Here is a 27,510-nt window from a genome sequence, read left to right as displayed (position 1 = left end):
ATACTACTAGTTTCATTAGTCCAGGGTAAGGTTCTAATTCTAATACTAACTCAACATTTACTTTATGTTTATATTTCCTTGGCTAGAGAAGGTGTTATATTCATTATGTTTATGTAATACTAATTTGGAAGATTTTATTTTTTTTGTAATCTTATGTGTATAGGAGATTTGAAAGTGCTCAACTTCACTCAAAAGTTAGATCACTTTGGATTCGACGAGGAGCTAAGCAACCTCACCTTTCCGCAGTTGTTGCTCGTCGACGACAAACGGTGGGGAGGACCTGGGGCTCCCATCTTTGTATTATTCGGGGGGGAGAATGGTCAGACGTTTCCCCCAGAAAACTATGGGATTTTGAATTTAAGTGCCATTGAGTTTAAAGCCATGCTTGTTAATATACAGGTAATTAGAAATCCTTTAAAGCATGGTCAATAATTTGAGGTATAACTTTTTCCATAGTAACGGGTCTAGAATCTAGACTTGTTTTCTTCGTAACTTTTTTTATAGTGATGGGAAAAGAAAAAAAAAATTGTTGCCAAGTATGCATGCATGCAATACTATATATAACATACAAGCGAATTCATTGGAACAATAAATTTATAATTGCAATGAGTGTGAATAATACTAAGGAAATTGTAATTGAATCCCTTTAATTATATCTTAATCCCATCATTTTATTGGTTATAAGGTAGCTTTGTTAATAGTGAATTAGACCCAATATTTTTTGTAAACGAAAAATTAAAAATTTGGAAAAAAGGAATATAAAGGAGACAACATTTTCATAAAAAGTGCTACTAATGATTATTATGATTTTTCCAAAATAAATCAATGTCCTTTATATTTACCAATTTTCCTTTGCTTCTGTTAGCATCGCTTCTATGGTGATTCAGTACCATTGGGGTCAATCGATATGGCCATGGCGGATGAGCGAGTTAGAAAATTCTTAGCCACAGACCAAACTCTAGAAGATTACTCAGTAATCATCCAAAGCGTCAAGGCTAACTACTCTGCTCACAAATCACCCGTTATTGTTGTGGGTATGGGTTATGCTGGAGGTATGAACTACAATGTAATATCCATTCTGTTTACTTCTAAATATTATTGTTTATTGTTTTTTATTATTGAATTTGATATCCTTTCGAAAAGCAAACTTAATTTTGGAGGTTTTATTTGATGGTTATCTCCTTTTTGTTAATTTTAATCTAGTATTTATAACTTTGTAAAAGTTGTATATTTGTTATTGTTGCTTGAGAGTTGTGGTTCTTGCATAACTTGGCATTTATAAATTTAAGATAGTGTTTAAGTGTTGAATTATAAACTATAAATTTGATTAATTACCGAATTTAGTATTCGTTTATAAAGGATATTGATTTTAATATTGTTTATCAATTCATGGTTTCTTTTTCACACATTTATATATTTAATCAGCATTAGCAACATGGTTTCGGTTGAAGTACCCGGAGATCACTATTGGAGCATTAGCCTCATCCACTCCACTAATGTACTATGGTAATAGTACTCCCGGGGATGGGTATTGTTCCATAGTAAGCAAGGTCTTTCAGGTATTTTCTTAACATACTTCACAATTTCATTAGCGTATTGTACTAGAAAAATGCTGACCATTGCAAATGATATTCCCTCCTTTATATGTTGGATAACTTACTTAAATTAATCTTTACAAGTTGGTCAAAGTTTGTGCCTAAAAAAGAAATGGAACAACAATTTATTTTTATATGAGGGAATGTTCAAATATAATTTTTATTAGTGTATAAGTTAATTCAAATTTTTTTTTGGACTTGAAGTTGCTATATATGTTTACATGCCCAGTTTATATGATTGAATGACATTAGTTTGTGATTGTAATTGACTAGGATTTTGACTCACAATGCTATGAGTCGATACGGAAATCCAAAAAGTTATATGATGATATTGCCTCACAACCTAATGGTTTGGCACATCTCAGCCATATTTTTAACACATGCCGGTAAATCTATAACAATGTCAAGTACATATGATCTTATATACCGTTTTGTTTTATAATTTGAGATTCTAAGCTTTGTATGTTATTTTTCATTAATATATTATTAGGCCTTTACAATCTGCGGATGAGATCACATACTTGTTAGCACAAATATATTCGGGTAGCGTACAATACGATGATGTTAATCAGATGGAGCTTAAAACTATTTGCCATTTTATAAATAATGAGGGTGGTTCGATTCAAGGATATAGAAGCGCATTGTATGAAGAATTGGAGTGTGGAGAAGGTTGTTTTGACGCCACTTTTATAGAAGTTAATTCTCCTTTCGAGCCTCCTTCAAATTTAACAACAGCTTGGGCATGGCAGGTAATTATGATACGTGTAAGACTATACACTATACAGATATAGCTTTTTCACGTTTTATTACTTATTTTTAGACTCATATGGTAAAATATTACATTTTTATATTTCCATATGACTAATTGGCCTTCCAATAAAGGAAATCCTCACTAAATTTTTGCTATGTATTTTAATAGAAATGTACTGAGCTGATTTTCCCTGTCGGATGCGCAAAACCTACCATGCTTCCGGCCAAACCTTTTGATATGACCCAATTTACGACATCATGTCAAAAGAGGTTTGGAATTGTTCCACGACCCCACACACCCATAAGCTTCTTTAAGGCTCGTGTATGTACGCTTCTTAACTTCTTTCATTTGTATCTTATATGAAATTTTTTGACATTTAGATATTTTAAATGTTTAAATTGTAATATGATGTAATCTGAATTTTCTTCAATGTTATAAACCCTTTAGAATGTAGAAGAATCACTCAGTGGATTCGGAGGAAATATCATATTTTCCAATGGACTTCGAGATCCCTATTGTAGTGGAGGGTAAGTAAATCATTTTCCTTAGAATATTTTTTTTCTATCAAAATACTTATTCAACCAATGATTTGATATATAAATCATTTTTCTTATTCATATAGGATATTAAAGGACTTATCAAAAACAATTGTTGCAATTACCGCCGAAAAAGGTACGTGCATAGTGTTTTTTATAAATTATAAATTTTATAATAATATTAAAAGAATAATTTTCATGATTTGTTTTCCATAATATTAAATACAATGGTCATAATACTAAACTACTTTTCCTAATAATTTATAGGAAATTATGCTTGGGACATGTTCACCCTTGATTATGGAAATGATCCTAAATGGTTGAAAGAGAAGAGAGAAGAAGAATTAAAGATATTCAGACATTGGATCAACCATTTTCATCATATCAACGTGGGATATAGGATTTCATGTTGTACTTTTGTTGTATATTTCTTAGAAGTTCTAATTCTTTACTTGTGTACATAAGTTAGTAAATTAGTTGAATTGTATTTTAAGCTGTGTACCTACATAAAATTGCAGTCTTAGATTATATTAATTGTCAAATTAAGTCACTTAACTTTTGATTATAATAGTTTGGCTTCATTACTTCCATTTACGGTAAAGATAAACCTCAATTTGATTTTCAATGAAATTCACACAAAAGTCGAAACAGTCAACAAATTATCACTGTTAATTATTTAAAATATTATTTTTATCTATATACTTTATGCAACTATTTTATATATGCCAAATAAATAACTACAACAACAACTACTACTACTATTATTTTCACCATTAATATTACAAATATTATCTTTTTTATGTTAGTGATGGGTGTTAAAATATATACCACAAGTGAACGATATTTGTTTAGCAAAAACTGGCAAATACGAGTCGATTGACAGGGAGAGGAGTTTTATAGATTTGTGCTCAATTATTTAACTACTTCAAGAGAGAAATTTGATCACTACAATATGATTCAGCAATACTTGGATTGAGGTTCGAATAATTAGAACACAAAAGGATAAAAGTTCATCAAATAATTAAAAACCTAGGGCCATCAATCGGTCCACAATGCTCATACCAATTTAATCACTACAATAAGATTCAACAAGACTTGGATTGAGGTACGAATGATTAGAGTATTTTGTTAATCCTACATTCGGGTCTTAACAACTTTTAGATCAACATATGCTAGTACGATCCTTCAACATAATTAGACCTACCTATTGTAACAAGCCTCTAATGAGTATGATCTTTCGATTCTCACTCCTATTAGCTAAACATAACCCATGATATTGTGAAATTACATGATTTAAATAAGCATAACAAATCAATAGGGATTACTCTAATTCAATCCAAATAACGAAGAACTTTAAACCACGATCGAATAGATATAAATATGACTTCCGTCTCTAAGCTCTAGAAAAATACTACTCACTCATGATAATAATAAACTCAATATAACATCATGCAAGTATAAAAATTCATCAAAGTAACACAAAGTAAATAAGAAGACCGAATGATTGAAAAACAATGAAAACGAAATTAACAATCTTTATAATTTTCAAGGCAAAGAGTTAATACCAAAGTAGAGAGAGAAAACTAAGTTTTAAACCAAAAATCCAAGAATAAAAGATAGTCTAATCGAAAATACTAAAAACCTATTTATAGTTTTTACAAAATCGACTAAAAAAGGCAAAAATCAACTATCCTGAAAAATCGCCCGGTCGGGAGACGGTGTTCTAAATTTAAGACAAAGGAGGAATTTCGACCGGTCGAGTGCGTAAGAAAATTTGGCCTCTTTCTTGCCCGGTTGGCCAGGCTGTTTAGTTTGTATGAAGGAGTTCTCGTCTCGCCCGGTCGGGCAAAACCGCCAGGTGGACTGGGTGAGAGTGATTTCTCGCCTTTTTCCGTGCAATCTTGTCTGAATCACGTGTGCAATCTCTCAGATCCTCTATGGGCCATATGTGACCATTGGACTTCCGTTCTGCAACTCAAATAAAAGCACTAAACGCCTCATCTCACTAGTGGAAAAAACCTCATCTGTCACTTAGTAACAGATGCGATTTTTACAAAACCGCATCAGAAAATCAATTAAAAAAATGGGAAGGAAAGCTGGGAAGAATATCTGATGCGGTCCTCTTACTTGTGGACCACATCAGATTAAAAAACTGATTGGGGGGGTTTTCTTAAAATCTTATGAGGTTCTAAAAAAAACCAGTCTGTATGTGACCCAGTTCGCTCCTTTCCCCTTACAAACCCAGCCCTGTCCGCTTCTTCCCCCTTATAGCCCAGCCCAGTCAACTCCTTAACCCTCTCTTATCTAAAACCCTAAAACCCTCTCTCATAACCGTATCCACTCTCTCCCCTCTCTCATAACCACCCCCCTTCTCTCTCATAAGGGTGCCTCTCACAGCCCAGTCATCAACACTGTCGTTCTTCATCAACTCCCATCAAAAATTCGTCATTTTCATTATCAACAACCAGATCTCGTCTCTCCTCTCATCACTCATAAAAATTTCGCCATCGAAAATTCATCATCGGAAATTCGTCTCTTTCTGTCGCTCGTCGATGTCATCAAGTCCGTCGCGTCCGTCCCTTGTCGCTGTCATCAAGTCTGTCACGCCCGTCGCTCCTCTCATCCCTCTTCGTGTTTTGTTCTTTTCCAGATCTGGGTTTATATTTTTCGTTTTTTTTAATTTTCATTTTCGTTCAACTCTCTTACTTTCGTTTGTAATTAGCTTAGTTTTAAGTTTATAATTTCATTTCTCAATTTTTATTTTCATTGTTATTTTATGTTTTTTTTTCTAGATCCAGGTTTAAGTTTATGTTTATTTCTTAATTTCCGTATTTTTTTAATTTTTTTGGTTATATTTTTGTATAAGTTTTTAGTTTTTATTTGGTTATATTCATCTGAATTTTTTAGTTTGTATAATATTTGTTTAATTCAATTCATTTTTAGTTTGTATAATTTTTGTATAATTGAATTCATTTTTAGTTTGTATAATATTTGTTATTAGATCTGAATTTTCTTGAAGTTTCGTTACTTAGACCTGCTGTATAATTGCTTGGGTTGTCTTCCTACTTTGTTGCTGCAGACCTGCACTTCAAAGCAGGTTTTTTTAAAAAATTCCTTGACCCCAAAATCTGATGCGGTCTTGCAAAACCGCGTCAGGTAGTGAGAATCTGATGCGGTAATGGATCGCATCAGTTAATTTTCTTAATCTGCTGCGGGCCGATATGATGCGGATCAAAATCGCATCAGTAAGCCCGATTTTGATCACATCAGATGGGCTTTTTTCCACTAGTGTTTTCAAAAAAACATCTAACACACGGAACAAGTCCAAACATATCAAATCACACAAAAATCGAGCTCAAAAGACCTCAAATGAACAATCAAAGCTAAGGGAATCGGGCTAAATAATCTATATAAAATAGACACATCAAAATCCCCCAATGTAACATCCCGAATCCTCTCGACCAGCTTACAGAGGATTAAGCACAGCAAAAGAGACTCTTGTCGAGATAACCCGGACTATTACCATCACAGTCACCGAACTATATTAGAGAGTGTGGAACTCAATTCCCAATTCTATTCAAATTAATTTAACTATTACAAGAACGTCCTGATTTTCAGACTTTATCCTCATAAATTTCTATAGAAAATCCGACAGCGTTTCCTTTGAAAATAGGACAACCCTAAAGCGGGAAATAAATTAAACCTGTTTGCAGTTTTAATTTAGAAAATATTTCCAAATCCCAAAATTCATCAACCTCAACGCTTCCGCGGAGCAACACCAAGAGAGAATCACAAACACTAATGACTCTGAAGTACATAAATAGTTATAATTAATTTGAATATAATTAGGAATTGAGTTCCACACTCTCTGATGTAGTTCGGTGAGTGTGATGGTAATAGTTTGGGTTATCTCGATTAGAGTCTTTTCCGCTGTGCTTAATCCTCTGTAAGTTGGTCCGGAGGATTTGGGCTGTTACAAGTGGTATCAGAGCTTGATTAGTTTTCGGATACGCTATGATCTCCATATCATAGTGTAAGGGTTAAAAAAAATAGGTTTAATGGATTGACTAAAAAGTTACGTATATATTAATCAAGCCGTATGAGTGTTTGCGCTTATGCGTGTGCTATATGGATCCATTCATATGAATAGGTGTTACTTGTGCGTATACTTGCTAATGTGTATAACGTTATCTTGGTATGACTTAATTATCTCTGATCTTATTTACTTAAAAGTGTGTACTTCAAAAAAAATACTTGTATGATTTGCTTAAGTAAATAAATTTCAAATGAGATCTCTGCAAATGAGATTATTGGAATCCAATGCTAACAAGTTTGCCCCTTTTGTTTTCTTTTCTCCTTGATTTCGTGAATAAAGTTGAAGTAGAGATACAAAAGATGATGGTGGAATGGAGGCTGGACGCCTAATATCTTGCGATCTTGAGATTTTGGTTTTCTTTAAATAATTGTTTGCAAGTTTCAAGGGCAAAACTTTTGATAAGGGTGGTACTGTGTAATATGCTTATTTTTAAGAGTGTTTATTAAACACTTATTATAGTTCTTAAGTTAATTATGTTATTGATTTAGATAAGATTGTGAGTTAAGTTTAGTTAGTTTGGTTCAATAATTAGAATTCTCATTATGATTTGAGGATTATGGAATTGGGATAAAGGTTAATAAGTTGAAAATTGGGAACTGGTTATGATTATGTTTCTAGATTAGATTGTTGTAAGAATGGTTCTTAATTATGTTATATTGATGTGAAGTGAATGGTGGTGGAGTGTTCGATCTAATGTTGGTGATCCATAGTCGATGACTATTCTTGATGATCTATTATTAAGGAAGTGGATTACATTTTAGGTAACTTTTATGTTCACTAAAATCATTTACTTATGCACATGTGTGTGTGGATTTCTTTATTCTGTTTTTGATAAATAAGTTCATACTATGGCCATATTTATGAATATGTTGATTGTGGAAACATTATTCGATAATACGAATATGTAACTGTTTTGCTGACCTAGTTTATGAACTGAAAATAGAAAGTGGTAAGGTATGAGTGGAGGATGGTTACTCTTTTGACCTAATATGGTCGGCTATGCTCCATAACGAACCTTGGGGGTAGTATTGTTGGGCTACATACGAACCTTGGAGGCATCGTTTGTCCGAATCCTGTACTTGCCACTTATTTATTTAAGAGAATGAGATATGCCAACATTGTGACGGAAAAAAATGATTTGACAAATAAAATATTTAGAACAGGCTTAAGTAAAGGTTACGAGTTTTCCACTCATTTTGGAATTTTTTTTGTTTTGTATTTCTTCTCTGAATTTGCAGGTTTGGTTTTGTGAGCTCGGAGTTGGAACTGGACGGAGCGAGATTAAGATTATGATTGTGGATTAAGTTTGTATTTTAGATAGCTGATTCGAGATTAGTTATTTATATTTCATTGTATAATATTTGGGAATTTAGTCTAGTTATTTGTGTATTTAAGGATATTTTTTCCGCCGAGATTTTATATAATTTAGAGTTAATTTTAGTTTATGGATGTTGAGTGTGTGTCATTAGCAGCTCGGAAGAGCGGGTTGTTACACCCAAGCTAACCTTTTGTTTGTCCCTAAGCAAAACCATGACATGAACATGAATATGATTGCTTCACCCCTTTAGATATGAAAACATAATTCAAAACTTTTCAAAGCTCAAAGTCATTCAAGCAGAAAATATTCAAGTACAGCTGTTCAAATCACTCTAACCACCAATCACCCAAGCAAGTAATTAAATGCGGCTGCCATGACATGCAAATCTCGAAAAGGTGCTCACTACGGTGTCACTCCTCTCAATTTCTTGTGGCAGGCATAAAATATGCCATAACACTCACCAACCCAACCATAATAACCATTCTCAATCTTACTCTCATGTGTTTAGAAAGGTATAATGTCACTCATCCTATTCATGTCGACTCAAGTAGCGAACGCACCTTCTGTTGATGTATTTTTTTTTCTTTCAGATCAATGTGAATGAAAAAACAAGGAATAAATGCACTTTTTCAACTTTTCACACTTTTATACTTTCCTTTGAACTAACAAACACAATCTTTTTCTTTTTCCTCAAACCTTTGAACTTGCAATTAATATTTTTCCAACGAACCACCAATATCAACTTATCATCCTAAGCTAATGCTCCCCCGAACTAGGCTTGAAATAGTAATCAAACACAAGGCTCAAGGCTTGTAATGTGGTTTTGTAACCAGAAAAGTCATTAGGCTTAGTGATAAGTGCCTATTTATACATATTTTTACCCTCTAAGATAATATTTTTTAGTGTCGTCTGTTGAGTTATATGAGTTAAATTTGTACTTTTTAGATATTTCGGTTTAATCACTTGATAATTATTTTTAGTGTTTAAACGATGAATTTGTGTCTATATTAATAATTTAGTGATAACCTATGTGAATAGAGTTCGGAAAGATGCACTAAATTCGAGTATTACTAATTTTGCACGGCTGATATAGTATTTTGGTCATATCTCACTCATACAGAGTCAAAACGAGACGATTCAAGTGGCTACGGAAAGCTGAGATCGAGACCTACAACTTTTAAGAATAAAGCAAGAGCTACTTCAGCTGTTTACTTGGTCGAAATTATGTTGCACACCAACAGTCCATATTAATGCAATTGTATTGAGTTGAATATTAATAGCCCACATGTATCACTTGTACTAACTAGCTTCAAGTTCCTAACATGTACACAGGCACACAGCACCAGCAAATCAAGAAGGACAAAAAGCCCAAGTATTCATGACAAAAGAAGAGAGGAGTCAAAGGAGGAAAAGGGGTTCCTATGACCCTAAGTTTAACACACGCAAACAGGAGAAAAAGGGAGAAGTGGGCTTTTGATTAAAAAGCCACAAAACAGACCCTAAGCCTACGGAGGTCAAAAGAATAAAAGGGGGTTTGGACTTTGGATATAAAAAGCCAAAAAAAGAACAAAGGAGGGAGACAGACTATGGAGCAGCGACGAAACGAGATGAGGATGAACGAAGGTAGGCAGTAGAGCGCACAACAATAGGAAGTCGAGATTTCAGTCTAGAAATTCGTCCCTAATGAGTTTTCTCTACTCTCTTCTATCTATTTTATTTATTTTCATGTCTAATTTAGAGTAGTTTATATTAGTAGGAACATGTAATTGAATCTTGTTATGGGTTTATGAGATTATGATTTATGTTTGTTCAATTAATTAGTTTGATTGGGTATTCACATGAAATTCGTTATTTGAGTTTATAATTTATGAATGTTAATTTTGGATTGATCACCTAAGGTTTTATTCATAGTTATTTGCTTGGATTAACAGTAATATTATTAGGTTGAAGCTTTCTTGTCTGATATTATTGCTGGAATTTTGTGTGATGTTAATTTTAATTTAGCTGCAGCTTTCTGGTTTGATTAAAGTTAACTGATTAGTGTTCTTAAAGCGATCAAGTATGTTAATTAAATATATGCTTTCATTGTTAAATTGATATATTTGATTAGGACTGAACTTGCGTGTGTTCACCGAATTTTGTTAGTATGAATGATAAAGCAACTAATTTTCTAGCGTTCAAGGGATTATTTGTTAACCAATCTATCTATCAGCTAGTTGAATGATTCAATGATTAAACCCTGTCTCAAGAAAAAATTACATGTCTCCTATTAGTTTCATTATTATATTTTAAAACCGAATTTATTTCCTGCAATTTATATTTTTAATTTTAGTTTAATAGTTTTAGTATAGAGTGATATTCGAAACCCCCCATATTTATATAACAATAGTCATTTATATAAGTAAACAATTAGTTTAAGATAATAATGCAATCTCTGTGGGTTCGACCCTTACTTTCCCTATCTATTTGCTAGAGTTAGTGAGTGATTTATAAATTTAATTTTGTTGTGGAAAAAGAATCATGAAAATCAAATTCAAGGCTTAAGAATCATTTCAAAAGAACGCCTTTATCACAACATATCAACAAGATCATGATGCTAGTGAGGAACTAACATACAAGAATAGACTGGATATAGAAATAAATCCATGGGCAAGAATGAATCCTCACAGTCTAACCAGTTCAAGCATGCAGTAAAAGTAAGTGAGTTATCGTCAAAACCCACTCAAGGCCAAGGTAGTTAAATGTCACATTCCAGCATCACAATCTCAAGTTCCCAGCTATCCAAATAAAGAGCTAAATTATACTTTCAAAGAACATCACGGGGCACAGGGAATCAATCAATCCAATACAGTCATATCATATTTTTGGTATTTTTTTCAGCAATTCGTTTTTTTTATTGTTTATTTTAGGAAGGCAATGAAACTAAACTAATTACACTAAAAAGTAGTAAAAAGAGATGGGCTTACTCAAAGAAATCCTTTCGCCAAGCTGAACTCGTAAATGGTCTCATTGCAGCATGAGGGAAAGATAGGACTCACTTGTCATCATCAGACATATCCGTAGTAGAACCGCCATCGATAGTACCTGCATCACCAAAAGCAACATGGCCAGTAGTACCATCCCCAGCATGGTCAGTGGGATCATACACCTATGGTGTGTACCAACAGGAAGGATGGGTGGCATCATGGGCAACAAGCCCCTGGTGAAAGTAGTCATGGTAGATAGGGTACAAGGTATGGCACATGTGGACTCTACGGTGGTCAACCGTGTGTCCAAGGAAGTCAAATGAGTCTGCATGGTGGCCTAACCAAGCTCAAGGCGGCCCATTTGTGAGGTAAGGGACTGATGTCCCTGCTTGAGGCGGGTAAGGACCGCCATCATATGATCCATAGGCTTGGAGGAGGAGGAGGCTTCCCCAACGGGCTGCCTGTGGTACGTCCTTAGAGGTTGTCGAGCAATGGAATCTTGAGCACGCATAGGAAGGAGGTACGACACTGCACCAGATCCCATGCGGGTCTAAGCAAGGTCAAGAAGAAGGATAAACTCCTTCTTAGCAATAAACCACCTAAATTTGTTTACAGACTGAGAGACTATCCATTTAGTATTGGTCATGTAACTAATACCAATCTCAGCGGGCGCAACTACGACATTGCTAAGGTCAGGAGTATAACCAAAATGAGCAGTAATAACGGTAATGAGGCTTACTAAAATAATAGGTTGCCCCTTAACATTACCATCGTCAAACAAGGCAGGCAAATTAGTGACAGTCCGCTTTAATGGGGACACAAATAGGTAGGGAATGCACAAAGAGTAATCAAACTCTAAAAATAAATAACTACCCATCTGAAAAATCTCCTTTTTTGACGGAAGAAGGGACTGGCACTCCCAAAAAGTGTGAATCCCCAAAATCGTTGTAAGTAGTGAAGACTAGGAAAATGGACATGGTCTGCAGACATATGCTGGGTGTTAACTTTATCATCTCCGGTGAATGTTGCACATAATGTATTAATTCGGATATTGGGATAGGGAGGGTTGGTCATTAGTAACAGGAAGGCCAAAAATAGCAGCTAATTGGCCTAATGTTAGTTCTCAATCTTCATTCATAAGGCGAAAACAGAGAACTTAATTATTGTTCACTACTTCTATGCTTTTATGTCCAGATTAACAGGCTAAACATTGCTCCTAATCCCAATTACTCAAATAAAGTCTTAGTTTCAGCATACATACCCAAAGCATGCAAAGAACAAAGCAGGGGGGGATTATATTCCGATATTTTAATTTTTAAAATTTTTGTTTTAACTCTAAAGTTTAAAAAATTACCTCTGGGTAAGTTTGATTCGGTAGAATTTGGTTGCTTGATTCCGCTCTTGTACTTTGCCTCCTCTTGTTTGGCCTTGACATGGAGAAAATGAAAATTTTGGTGAGGGAGTGAATTGAAATTGGATGAAGAAAAGATGGACGAGGATTTGTGAACGTGGTGTGAGAAAGATGAAGAAAAGTGATGGGAAATGAAAAAAAATTGAGTGGGAAGATGGAATTTATGAGTGGAGAAAGGTAGGATTGAGGTTGGTTATGGAGGTTTTTGAGGAGAGAGAGTGAGAGGATGTGAGAGGATACAGAAGGAAAGAGAATGAAAGAAGTGAAGACAGGAAAAAAAGGGTTAGGTATATAAAAACAAGGGAATCGGGTAACCGCCTGGTCGACCCAGCGAAAATTATTTTCTTGCTTTCTTCGCAGCGATGGCACATGCTTTATAGGGTCATGTCCAGCCGGCCGGTCGGGATGTTTTGCCTGGTCGGGTAAATGCAAAAACTGCACATCTTAAGCAATGTTTGCCCGGTTGATCGAGCCATAAAAACCTCAAAATTGCTTGTGCGCCCTGTCGGGTCGCCTCGACCAGTCGACTTGGCGAAATTTTTTCAAGGTTGTGAACTTCTTTTGTCTCCCAATTGTGACCCTGTGTGGCAAACACGCCCGGTGGGGCCAATTCATTGGCCCTGTGGGGTAAGCTTATTTGGTTAATCGGGCGGCTTGTTTTTCAGCTATTTTTCCGTAAATTATCCCATGTTGTGATATTGACCCCCTGGACACACTAAGCTCATCCAAAGATCAGCATACACTCTCTCGCCTCTCAAAAAAAAAAAAGTAATCTAAACTAGCAAAGAAAAAGAAAGGAAAAGACGGGTTGTCTCCCGCAAAACGCTAGTTTAGAAAGGTCCTGCACGATTGTAGTACCTTAGAATTGAAAGTGGGGGAGCATGGAAGTATATAACCTCCACTTGGACTATGAAAGTGCACTCATGGTACAACTTTAGACACTGATCATTCACTTTAAACTTTATCCCCTCTACATTAGCCCCTTCATTCATGTGCCTTCACATTAGTGACATCAAAAGGTCCAGACCACCTTGACTTAAGCATTCTAGGAAAAAGCCTCTGTTTAGAATTGTAAAATAGAACCTTGTCACCAATATGAAATTTGCGCATCTAAATCTTCTTGTGATGAAACCTCTCTTTGTGCTCCCTATAAAACTTGTGGTTCTCATATGCTTCGAGTCAAAGTTCAACTAACTCATTCTATTGAAGAAGTCTTGCCTCACCTGCAGCCTCTAAATCGAGGTTAATTTTTTTAACTGCCCAAGCTGAGAAATACTCCATTTCAACTGGTAAATGGCAAGCCTTGCCATAAAACAACCGATATAGAGTTGTTCCTAGAGGTGTCTTAAAAGCAGTTTGCAGTGCCCGTAAAGTATCATCCAACTTTTGTGTCCAATCTTTCCTTGACCTGTTGACTACCTTCTCGAGGATGCACTTGATCTGACGATTGGAGACTTCAACTTGGCCACTAGTCTGTGGATGATAAGCCAAACCTACCTTATGAGTTATTCCATATTTCTTCAGTAAATCTTTGAAGGTTCTCTGATGAATATGAGGACCCTCCAATCACTGATCAAGATTCTCCAGAGTCTGAATCGAGGAAAAAAAAATCTTCTTGAAGAGCTTCATGACCACCTTAGAATCATTAGTGGGTAATGTCGCAGCTTGTGGGTTACGTTGCAGCTTCAACCCACTTAGTCACATAATCCACAACTACCAATATGTACATGTTCCCACAAGAAGAAGGGAAAGGTCCCATGAAATCAATGCCCCGCACATCAAAGGGCTCAATCTCCAAAATTTCCATTTGTGGTGTCTCCTATCTCTTTGGAATATTTCCCATTCTTTTGCACTCATTCCAGGAAAGGCAAAAGGCACGGAAATCTTTGAAATAGTAGGCCAGTAGAAACCACTCTGGAGAATTCTATAAGATGTGGTATGTGAGCCAATATGCCCACTACAAGGCATACTATGAAAGTGTTGTAGGATCTCAACTATCTCACAATTAGCAATACACCTTTTGAAAAAACCATCTAAGCACCAAGACAATAGTAAGCAAAATCAGCATACCATGGGGATTGAGTAGACACAACAAAAAGATGATCATCAGGAAAAGAATCATCTATGGGACCATCAACACTTAACTCAAATCTCAATCTGGATAGGTGATCTGCAACTACATCCTTAGCACTCTTCTTGTCGCTGATCTCCAATGATTCCTTAATCCTATCAAAAGACTCGACACGAGCATTAGTTAAATCAAAAGTGGCATCCACGAGCAACGGTTGAGTAAGGGGTTTCACAATTTTTGAAAAGTCTTTTATAAATCTGCGATAGAACTCCGCATTACCCTGTAAACTCCTCACTCCCTTGACATTCACAAGAGGAGGAAGTTTCTCAATCACCTCAATTTTTGCTCTATCCACCTGGATGCCACGTTTAGATATGAGGTGTCTAAGTACCTCTCCTTCATTCACCATGAAGTGACACTTTTCGCAATTAAGAACCAAATTAACCTCAGAGCAGTGTTTCATAATTTTAGAGAGATTATGCAAACACACATCAAAGTCAGAACCATAAACACTAAAATCATCCATATATACCACCACGATATTCTCGACGAAATCACAAAAAATGGCCATCATACATCTCTGAAATGTAGTAAGGGCATTGCACAAACGAAATGGCATTTTGTGATATGCAAAAGTGTTATAGGGACATGTGAATGTCATCTTCTCCTAATTTTCTGGGTGAATAGGAAATTGAAAGAAACTTGAATATCCATCCAAATAAAAAAAAAGATATGTTTTGCTAATCTTTCTAACATCTCATCAATAAAAGGGAAAGAGAAGTGATCTTTCTAAGTGGTTGTGTTTGATCTGCGATAGTCAATACACATTCGCCAACCAGTAATAGTTCGAGTGAGAATTAGTCCATCCCTATCATTCTTAACAACACTAGTCCATCCCTTTTTAGGAACAACTTGAACCAGGCTCACCCACTTAGAATATGAGATAGGGTAGATGATGCCTGCATCAAGTAGTTTTATTATTTCCTTCTTCATTACCTCTTGCATATTAGGATTCATACGTCTTTGGGGTTGTATGCAATAGCGGTCATTCTCTTTCAAATTTATTCTATGCATACAAAAATCAGGACAAAGACCCTTTAGATCATTAATACTATATCCAATAGCCTTTTGTGCATGCGAATCACTGTAACAAGTTAGGAAAGTTGGCTATCTGTGAGTTTAGTATTGACAATCACATGTCATTCCTCATTATCATTAAGAAATGCATATTTGAGGTGAGAAGGTAAAACTTTAAGTTCTAACTTCTTTACCCGTGGCTCGGAAGTAGAGCAAATAGTCTCCATTATCTTACAGTTTGCTACCTCATCAGTGTCAAGGTCATCCAGATTAAGACTTGTCTCCAATAAATCATCGGACAGAAATTGTTGAAAACCACCTCCAGAAATCTCATCTAGTACATCAATCCTACAACATGTATGCTCAAATATATGAGACTTATTAGCATTGGTTAGCTTAAAAGTAATAGTATCATCACCAACACTTAAAGTTAGATATTCAGATTTTACATTAATAACAACACATGCATTACATAAGAAAGGTCTACCCAAAATAATGGGAATCTGACTATCTTCTTCCATATCAAGTACTACAAAATCCACAGGAATGTAGAATTTTCCAATCCGGATATGTACATCCTCTAAAGTACCTAAAGGATATTTCAAAGAATGATCTGCCATCTGCAAAGTAATCTGTGTGCACCTTTAAATTCTCAAGTTCAGTTTATTACAAATAGATAAAGGCATAATAGATACACTAGCACCTAGGTCACATAAAGCCTTATCAATAAACAATGCACCTACATGACAATGGATAGAAAAACTACCATGATCTTTTACTTTTGGGGGAATTTTATTTTGCTGAACAACATTGCACTCTTCAATTAGAGCAACTCTATCTATGCCACCAAAATATTTCTTCTTAATAATCATATCTTTCAAAATCTTGGCAAACACAGGTACTTGAGAAATTAAATCAGTGAAAGGAACTGCTACCTCAAGATTTTTGACTATATAGATAAACTTACCAAGTTGTTAAACGACCTTTGATTTTTACATTCTATGGGGGAAAGGTAGTGGTGGTGTAAGAGAATCAGTAACCATGTCCTTGTGGTTCTCTACTTCATCTACTTTCATGTGCTCAATTTTAATTTTTAAGCTATCCTCACTTTCATTTTCATCCACTACATCATTATGAACTGGAGGTGACGAATCCTCAGTAGGCATAGGTGGAGCATCATACTGTGTACCACTTCGAAGATTGACGGCATTAGCAGTTTTTTTGAGAATTGGTTGCCCCAGAAGATGACCGGGTTGCCTATATGTATTAATTCTGGCCACCTGAGCAAGTAGAGTCTCCAAGTATTTGGTAGTGTTCTTCAACTCCTTGATGCTCTCATCATGACTCTATTTCAGAGAAACCATCATCTTCATGAGAACAAACAAAGTGTGTTCTTGTGAGCTGACATTCTAAGAAGGTTGTTGTTGATAGCCTTGGTGTGAAGGCTTATTGAAACCATGAGGGGGATCATGAGAAACCTCTTGGTAGTATTATTGTCTAGCAGGGTTTTGATGTGGTGGTTGGTAGGATGTTTGTGGCATAGGTTGATGATTCTGAATATTCTTGCTTTTGTAGGAAAAATTGGGATGATCCCTCCAACATCGGTTATATGTGTTAAAGTATGGGTTTTGTGGAGTTCTTTGCTGAAAAGCATTTGCATGTTCCATCTAATTTGGGTCAGGTTGATTATAGGAATAATCATGACCAAAGTGGCCTTGAACACCACACACCTCGCAGTAAGAAGAGGTAATATAGGAGCCATGGAAGACATCACATTAATACTCATAGGAGGAGTACTAGATTGTGAAGATTTCAGCACATCCATTTTCATGCTCAATTGGGCTACTTTTGAAGACAATAAGTGTATATGAATCAACATCCAACTTTTTCTTTGTAATAGTCTTGGAAGAACTATGATCATTTGTTGCTAAGTTGGCCAGAAAATTGTACCCTTCATCCACCTCCTTATCTAGGAAAATACCCCTGTTGATGAGTCAAATGTACTCTTGTTATGGAGTTGTAGATCGTTGTAGAATGCTTGGGTGATGAAGCACTTGTCAAGATTCTAGTGGGGGCGTTCTCTGTGCAGGTCCTTGAACCTATTCCATGCTTCCTTCAATGTCTCATCAGGTTCTTGTTGGAAGGTAGCAAGCTTATGTCTGATTTCTGCAATCTTGGTAGGAGGGTAGTATTCTTTCAGGAATGCTTCAGAAATAGCACTCCTTTCAGTTGTTGTGACATCATTCAACCCTTTATGTGCTTTGTCTTTCAAAGAGAACTCAAATACCATGACCTTCAACAGATCGGAAGTGACCCATTGATGCTTAACGGTATGAAAAAGTTGTTGAAACAGTTGTAAATGATTTGCAGGGTCTTCAAATGATACCCTCCAAACTGGTTACGTTGGATCATATTCATAAGGGCAGGTTTCATCTCAAAGTTGGCTGCTTGTATGTCAGGCATAGTAAGCCACGTGGGAACATTGCCAGGGCAAGGTACCCCATAAGACTTTAATGACTTAGGATGCATAATTCATTTTGATGGTTCTTCCGTGGATTTTCCCTGATTAGAAGACTGCTTCTTCTACTTTTGTTTCTTTTTGAGTTGTCGGATGATTTTCTCAAGATCAGGTTCAGTTGGAATGGGGGTACCTGTTCTTTCAGACCTAGGCATAAAAGAAAAAAAGAAAGATATGTGCAGTGTGATTGCCTCAATTCGAACTTAGAGTTCCAATGAGACAGAAGAAATAGTTCAAATAATCAATCAAAAGCTACAGAAACTAGTCGTCTCTCCGGCAACGGTGCCAAAAATTTTATGGGTTTGAAAATATATATCGCAATTGCACGGTGTCTGTTTAGCAGCAACTGGCAAATACAGGTCGATCCATAGGGAAATGAGTTCTATAGATTTGTGCTCAATTATTTAACTACTTCAGCAGAGGAATTTAATTGAATACTTAATATCTAAACTAGAATCAACTAAAACACCATAGGAAGAAAGTTTATCAAATAATTAAAAACCTAAGACAATCGATCAGTCCACCATGCTTATACCAATTTAATCACTATAATATAATTCAACACTACTTGGATTAAGGTTCGAATAATTAGAATATTTTGTTAATTCTACGGTCGGATCTTAACAACTCTTATATCAACATATGCTAGTACGGCTGCTCAACATAATCAGACCTACCTATTGTTACAAGCCTCTAATGATTATGATCTTTCGATTCTAACTCCTAATAGCTAAACATAACCTATGATATTTCGCAATTAAATGAATTAAACAAGCATAACAAATCAATAGGAATTACTCTAATTCAATCCAAATATCAAATAACTTTAAACCAGAATCAAAGAGATATAAACATGCATAGCTTCCCTCACTAAGCCATAGAAAAAGACTACGCACTCATGATAATAATAAACTCAGTAAACATAATGTAAATCTAAGAATTCATCAAAGTAAACAAAGTAAATAAGAATATCAAGTGATTGAAAAACAATGAAAATGAAATCAACGATCTTTATAATCTTCAAAGCAAAGAGTTAAAGCCAAAGTAGAGAGAGAAAACTAAGTGTTTAAACCTATAAATGAAGAATAAAATATAGTCTAATTGAAAATACTAAAAACCTATATATAGTTTTTACAAAATCGGCTAAAAAAGGCAAAATCAACATTCTCGAAAAACCGCCTGGTTGGGAGACGGTGTTCTAAATTTACGACAAAAGAGGAATTTCGCCGGGTCGAGTGATAAGCAAATTTAACCTCTTTCTCGCCCGGTTGGCTGGGCTATTTGGCTTGTATGGTGAAGGATTTCTCGTTTAGCCCGGTCGAGCGAAACTGCTCGCACTAGTAGAATACATGCTATTTGCTGCGGTTAAAAAGTGGCATATTGCTGCGGTTTTGGGGGCACAACAATTAAGGGGGCATCAATAGGTATTAATTATATTGCTGCGGTTTTAAACCGCAGCAATATCTAACAATATTGCTGCGGTTTTTAGGTCAAACCGCAGCAATATATTTATTTTATATCAGATTTACAAAGCATATTGCTGTGGTTTTATATATGTTGTTGTTATAATAAAAAAAATAGGCATATTGCTGCGGTTTTTCATCAAAACCGCAGCAACAGGTCCTAGTACAGCTAAATTTTTTTTTTTTTTTTTTTGTATTTTATAATCAAATTTGAAATAATAAAACTAGACCATCAATCCAATATAATATGACATTTTATACTCAACAAAAGATGAGTAAGATAACTTATAATCCAAAAAGAATAACTAAAAGATGAAAAAACAGATGATGAAATTATATAAACTAACATAAAATTTATGTTACATAGATTATGTAAAATTACATAACAATAACATGAATAAAAGAGGAATTAAAAAAAATACAGAAGTAATAATAAAAGATCTGGCCGTTGCGACGAAAATACAGAAGTAATATTAAAAAAAAATACAGTAAGTAACAATTACATTAATGTATCTTTTAGTAATAAAAATTCAGGAGTAATTAATATTAAAAAAACGAAGTAAAGTAATATTACTTCTACTGTATCTTTTGGTTATTACATAAAATAAAAATACAGAGGTAATAAAAGAGGAATTAAAAAAAATAACGAAAACCGCAACAACGGCCAATGGTCGACGGCGATGGCGCCGGTTAGGTGAAAGAAAAACGAAGAGAAAATCATATCTAAGAAGATGACGGGCTTTGTCGCTAGTCGCGTCGCTGCAATGGTCGACTGCAATGGTCGAACGGCAATGGTCGAACACTCTGGTCGCGTCAAACACGAGAGGCGAAGGTTGAGAGTGGCTTCGTCGCGTCGCTACTCCGCTCGAAAGATGATGGGCATCGTCGCTGCTCCGTTCGAAGGCTGACGGGCTTCGTCACGTCGCTGCTTCGTTCGAATGATGAAGGGCTTCGTCGCCTCGCTGTTCCGTTTAAAGGATGACAGGATGATGAAGGGCTTCGTCGCGTCGCTGTTCCGTTTGAAGGATGACGGGATGATGAAGGGCTTCGTCGCGTCGCTGCTCCGTTCGAAGGACGACGGGAGGCTGAGAGATGAGGGGAGATGAAGAGAGATGAGAGAGATGAGAGAGAGGTGTTGAGAGGGTGAGAAAGAAGTAGGTAGAGAGGCTGAGAGAACGAAGTAGGCGTGTGAGTTTATGAGAGGAAAAGTGAGAGGAAAAACCCTAATGGTTGTGTTTTATATTTTTTTTAAATTATATTGCTGTGGTTTCTAACAAGAACCGCAGCAATATGTTAAAATATTTTTTAAAAAAATTATTTTAATATATTGCTGCGGTTCTTTATATAAACCGCAGCAATATATCTGGTCAAATAATCGATTTTTTTCAAAAAAAATTTATGTTGATACAATATTGCTGCGGTTTTAGGTAAAAACCGCAGCAATATCTTTATTTTATATTTTATGTTTATTTTTACATGATATATTGCTGCGTATGGGTAAAACCGCAGCAATATCATCGCAGCAAATAACAATTATTCTACTAGTGTCGGTCGACCAGGTGAGGCCTTTTTCAGTGCAATCTTGTCCAAATCACTTGTGAAATCTTTCATATCTTCTATGGGCCATATGTGACCATTGGAATTACGTTCCACAACTTAAATAAAGGTACTGAATGACTAATCTGCACAAAAACATCTAACACATGGAACAAGTTCAAATATATCAAATCACACAAAAATCGAGCTCAAAAGAGCTCAAATCGATTATCAAAGCTAAGGAAATTGGGCTAAATAATTTTTATAAATTAAATACATCAGTTAGTAATATTTTTCATGTAATAATGGAGGACTCAAGGGAAGCTTGAAACACTAATGGGAGGGGTGACTTAAAATATAAATTTAAAATATGGGAAATAATATTGAAACGAATGAAAACATGCCGCGTATAATTGTTAGCGATTTAGCAGTAATCATTGAAAGATGGAAAATTATGTACATAGCCCTTAGGACTATGTATAAGGTGATTAAAATGGAAATAAAAATATTGAATCAAACATTTATTACCTCGGTTGATGTGAAAATGTGTCTTGAATTTTTAAATTGTTTCCATTTAAAGAAATGTATTTAATGCTTATATGTAGCCCTAAGGGCTACATATAACATTACCCTTGAAAGATATCTCTATTGTTGGGATTGTTCTAAGTTAATTAAAAGTTTAAACTTTTTAAAGTGGACGAGCGATATAATTGGGATTGTTGTTAGCCATCCTCTTTCGAATGGGGTACATTTGTACAAAGTATGAAAATTTGTGTAACATAATATATTCTTTCAACTTTGGTTAATGATTAATTTCCTAGTTTATAAGAATTAATAATTAATTTTTTATTGTTTTTAGGGGAATTAATTTTCTAGTTTAGGTCATTGCCAATTGATTATTTGCCATTAATAGCAAATTGAGGTTGCAGGCAATGGTTAGTGTTGAGGCACTCGGCAAGTCTAATCGTTATCTGATTCATGAATCTATCCTTCAAATAAAGGGAGTCAGTCGGTAGTAGGTATTCTATGCTCATTGATTTTTTTCTGGTAAATTATTTTATTAATATACTATTGCTTAAGCAACTAAGATATACTACAATGTGATGGACGAATTGCCTAATTATTTACTTAGGGGGTCATTGCGCATCAAAAATGCATCTTGTGGGAGACCCCTTCAATTTGATCTAGGGTATGTTTCGACCTCTATGCATTTTGAGATTCAGTCTTACGGGGATAAATTCTGGGTATCCTCGAAGTAAGGTCAGAAGGCACCAAAGAAAGTGGCTTCTTTGATAGTTCAATCAGTAGAATGCCAGGAAGAAATTACTGCTTAAGGACCTTGAGATTTATCATCTTGTGAATAAACAAAGAGTTCAACAAGATGAAGTGCAACAATTTATCTCTGGAGATCATTTGGGTTCAGCATCTCAACAAATTCTCTCTCATTATATTAGGTCTTTTTCGACAAGATGGGTTACCCAAACCCGCCAAAAATCGCTCAGCTAAGGTTCATTTGGATTGGATCAACATAACTAGTTGTTTTTTATTATTATGTAAGAGCAAGTGAAGTTCATTTTAATGTGTGTGCGCTTTATGTTTTATGTATCAATGTTATAACATTAGGTTGTAATGTTGATTTTAATTAATGCAAATTTTTGTGATGTCAAAAAAAAAAAAAACTTAGGGGGTCAAGGTGTGGAGGAAGAAAAATTTATTAAGTAAAATACTTAAATTATTTAATTTCATTCTCTTTCCAATCATAGCTTGAACCAAATAAGCATTAAAAGGTTAAGACACTAAGATAGTACATGTTTTCCCTAGTGTAAATTATTTAATCTTTCTTATCCATCCCCTAACTCCATTATTTAATTTCATTATCCTTCCAATCATAGCTTGAACCAAATACGTATTAAAAGATTAGAAGGATGTCAACAATGCTGTGTTTGATATTGAAGAGAATAAATCAGCAGGTCCAGATGGGTACTCGAGTGGGTTCTTCTAGAAAGCTTAGGGGGTGCATAGGTAAAGACATTATTGCAACTGTGCTTAACTTTTTCCAGTCAAAGGAAGTTGTTCAGAAAAATTAATACAACTAATTTATGCCTTGTGCTGAAAGTAATCAGCCTAAGAGTGTAACTCAGTATAGAATTATAGCTTGCTGCAATGTCATATACAAAGTTATTTCTAAGATGCTTCGTTCAAGATTTTTTTTTTTTTTTTGACAAGTAGTTACAAGTGTTTAAGCTTCCTTTCTGTCTTTTGTGGCCAAAAGGTGGACTTTAGATACTTCTATCCTCTTAACGTTGGTACAACAAATAAAATCAAAATATGAAGCTATGTCTTTGATTTTGCTTATGGTGTTTTGAACTGCTACGTCTGCTTGATTCTCCATGTTGAGTGCTGTGATCAGATCTCTACAGTCTGATTTTATTGCGATGGCTTTCGTCTTCCCTTGCCAGCTTTTGAGACAATAATGTAGAGCTTGGGCTTTCGTTTCTAGAGCGGAGGAGGCCAGGACCTTGAAAGCTTCAAATTTGTTCGTGTGGCCTTCCTCAGACCATGCTATAGCTGCTACCCAACTTTTTTTTGTCTTTATCCTTTTTCCACGCACCATCAATCTAGACACATGTGATCCTATCTCCTGCTATTTTCCCTTTTCTCCATGAAGTGAAATCTGGGTTTTTCTGAGGTGTTGCTTCTTTTTTTGACTGATTTTGGAATCTAGTCAGCCTTCCCATCAGTTCTGAATGTATATTCATGATGCGTATTGGAGATATATGAGTATTCCTGAAGATAATTTCATTCCTGTGCAACCAAATTGCCCATAAAGTGGTGACAAAAATGTCTGCCCCACTGCCTATGGGCTAAGACATTAGGATCCTGATGGCGATCCCTTTCCCACAGAAGATTGAGGAAGTTTTTTATCCAATCATCTAGTGGTATTGAATGGTTGCTTGCTGGGGATATTCCCAAGGTAGTTTTCCAGATTTTAATGGAGAAATTACAATCTCGAAAGAGATGCTCCATTGATTCGAAGTTAGTGTTACAGAAATGACATTCTGTACCCACCGTGATTTTTCTTTTGGTGAGGTTTTCTGCTGTAGGAATAGCTTTGTTTACAATTTTCCATAGGAAAATTTTCCATTTTGGGAAGATGTTCATTTTCCACATCCTTTTGTAGAACTTCTCAGGGGTTTGAGTGGTTGCGGTGGGGTTCGTTTTTTATTGCCGTCCAGTATCCCAATTTTGCTGAATAAATACCTTTCGAATTTGGGGTCAAGGTGAAGGAGTCTTGAGTGTCTGACTTTGGAAGGCAGAATGAGAGAATGTTTCTTGCTTCTTCCCTTGAAAAGTTTTTCCAGATGAGGTATGTGTTCCAGTTACCATCGACGATTAGTTCTAAGACCGTGGCATTGGTAGAGAGCGATGTCAAGCCAAGTGGAGGGGTTATTTTATCTTCCCTTATCCACCAATATTGATAAATTCTTGTGGAATTCCCATCCCCTATATGATGTTTGATATGCTCTTTTGCTCCCTCAGTAGCTTTGCACATGCATGCATCGAAAGGCATAAGAAGCGGAATAAGGAATTTTTCCTCTAACTCCCAATAAAAGAGGGTCGTTTTTATATTTGGCAAGGTAAAGACGATGAAGGATCAAATTTTTTGCGTTATGAATCCTCCATGCTTGTTTCCCTAGCAGGGAGTTGTTGGCTTGTTCTAAATTCCTCAAGCCTAAGCCCCCATCTATTTTATGCAATTCGAGAACTGATCTTTTTCTCCAGTATATAGGTTTCCTATCCGACGAAGAACTCCACCAGAATCTGAGAAGGGTTGAGTTTATTTTTTTGGTAAAGATTTTGGGATTTTGAAGAGTGAGAGAGCGTTTGAAGAAAGGGTAGAGAGGATGGCATTGATGAGTAGTAGTTTTCCCGCGGGAGAAAGGTGGATGAATTTCCTTGATGATATTTTTTATTGTATTTTCGCTAGGATTCTTGCGAAGTGGGTAGTTTTTGTTGTATTGACATCAAGATCACAGCCCAGGTAGCAACCCAGGGTTGGAGAAGTTTTCATTCCTAATGGTTTCCTCTTGAGAGAGGTGAATCTTCTCGGGGTGTTGGGGCTGAACATAATTGATGATTTGTCATAGTTAATTACTTCTCCCGACTTCTCACAAAAATCGGCCAAAATTTCTTTCAATTTCCAGCAGACCCTAGGGATTCCTTTGAAAAAGAATAGGGCATCGTCTGCGAAGAAAAGATGAGACAGAGAAGGGGCTGTTCTAGCTATCTTTAACCCATGGATTAATTTGTCTTCTTGAGCTTTAATGAGATTAGTTGATAGGACTTCCATGCATAGAATAAAGATGTATGACGAGAGTGGATCACCTTGCCTCAAACCTGCTTTTGGGTTGAAGTAGTTCGTTGGTTCTCCGTTAACTAGGATTGAGTAGGACACTGTTGTAATACATTGCAGGATCCACTTTATCCATTTCCTTGAAAATTCCATCTTTTGGAGGACTGCTTCCACAAAGTCCCATCTAATTCTGTGATAGGCTTTACTGAGGTCTACTTTCATAATTCCTGCGTACAGATTACCTATCTTCTTTTTCGTAACCCATTGAAGAATTTCATGAGCTATAAGACAATTGTTTGCCAACTGTCTTCCCGGAACAAAGGCGTTTTGGAAGTTGCCTACAATATCTCCTAGAATTAATCTCAAGTTGTTGGTAAGGGTTTCGGAGATAATCTTATATGAGGAATTACAGAGACTTATCGGTCTAAAGCCATTTGCATCAGTAGGATTTTTGGTTTTTGGGATGAGGCAGATAAAGGTTTTTTTGCTTTCTTTTAGGAGGTAGTCTGAACTTGTGAACGCATGAAAAGAAGGGCAAACATTATCTTTTATTTTCTCCCAGTTTTCCTGAAAGAAAATTGGCGGCAGCCCACCCGGCCCCGGGAACTTGAGTGGATTGGATGCGAAGGCTGCAGTTTGGATCTCTTTAACATTAAAAAGTTGGTTGAGGATGTCAATGTGTGTTGTTGATAGTTTTGGGATGTTCTGAAGAGTCAAGTCTGTCGAATTGATTGTTGTTCTATCATTAGTGGGGATGTAGAGTTTTTTCAAATGAGTGAGAAACACTTGTTTGATTCCTTCTTGGCTTGTGATCCATTCTTCTTGATCGTTCTTAATCATTCTGATCTCGTTTCTTATGGTTCTTGTTTTGACGCTTTTGAAGAAGAAGGAAGTAGATTGATCACCTACTGAGTCCCATCTGGACTTAGCTCGTTGTTTCCAATAATTACACTTCAATAATGCTTGTTCATGTAACAATGTCGTAGCTTTCATGCTCTCTATACCTTGAGTTAAAGTTGACATGTTTGATTGGATCTCCTCTGAATCCCTTTGAATTGTTTGCCAATCTAGCTGTAGGGAGTTTTTGTGATTCAGGCAAAAACTTTTGGCATCTTTAAGGAAGAATTCCAGGCGCCTTTGCAAGGTGTAAGCTGGGGAGCCTAGGATCGCCAAATCCCAAATTTCTGTTCTAGCTTGTAGGATCTCCTCTTTTTGAGACACCAGCTTTCTAATCTCTATGGTCTGCTTTTTTTTAGGCTGGGGGAATGGCTTGCAAAACAATAGGGCTATGATCAGATAGCAGAATTGGGAAATTTGTAATTCTTGCGTCTGAGAACTCTTGTTTTCAGCTAGAGTTACAGAATCCTCTGTCGAGTCTTTTGAGAATCAGATCTTGTCCTTGTCTATTATTTGTCCAAGTAAAATTCACTCCTTGGTATGGAATTTCTATTAGGTTATTGTCTATTTTCCATTTCACAAAATCCTCCGCTCCCAAGATTCTTTAGTTACCTCCTATCTTTTGCGAGTTACAGTCCACTTAGTTAAAATCGCCTATGAGAATCCAACTTGAGTTAAACTTATCAAATAGGTTATTGAGCTCTCTCCAAACTGATTTCCTATTTAATAGAACAGGCGACCCATACACAAATGTTGCGTAGCATTCATAACCATTAGGTAGAACAAGGTTACAAGAGATTACATTTTTTGTCTCATAAATTACTGAGACCTTTAGTTTATCTGACCAACAAAGGAAAAGACCTCCTCTACTACCTTATGATTCCTTACCAGCATAATTCTGAAAACCTAGCCTATGGAAGA

The 27,510-nt window shown here is 35.8% G+C and overlaps 1 protein-coding gene across 1 annotated transcript; it reads left to right on the top strand.

The window, feature by feature from the left end:
* Nucleotides 1–153: 153 nt before the first annotated feature.
* LOC104908595 (uncharacterized) lies at nt 154–3,346 on the top strand. Its single transcript, XM_057393950.1, has 9 exons — nt 154–399; nt 866–1,052; nt 1,426–1,559; nt 1,869–1,981; nt 2,086–2,344; nt 2,515–2,667; nt 2,794–2,873; nt 2,969–3,018; nt 3,150–3,346. The coding sequence occupies exons 1-9, from the start codon at nt 154–156 to the stop codon at nt 3,344–3,346; spliced, it is 1,419 nt and encodes a 472-aa protein (XP_057249933.1).
* Nucleotides 3,347–27,510: the final 24,164 nt, after the last annotated feature.

The sequence above is a fragment of the Beta vulgaris genome, chromosome 4, assembly GCF_026745355.1.
Source record: "Beta vulgaris subsp. vulgaris cultivar EL10 chromosome 4, EL10.2, whole genome shotgun sequence".
NCBI classification, from domain to species: Eukaryota; Viridiplantae; Streptophyta; class Magnoliopsida; order Caryophyllales; family Amaranthaceae; genus Beta; species Beta vulgaris.
This window is presented reverse-complemented; position numbering and strand designations above follow the sequence as displayed.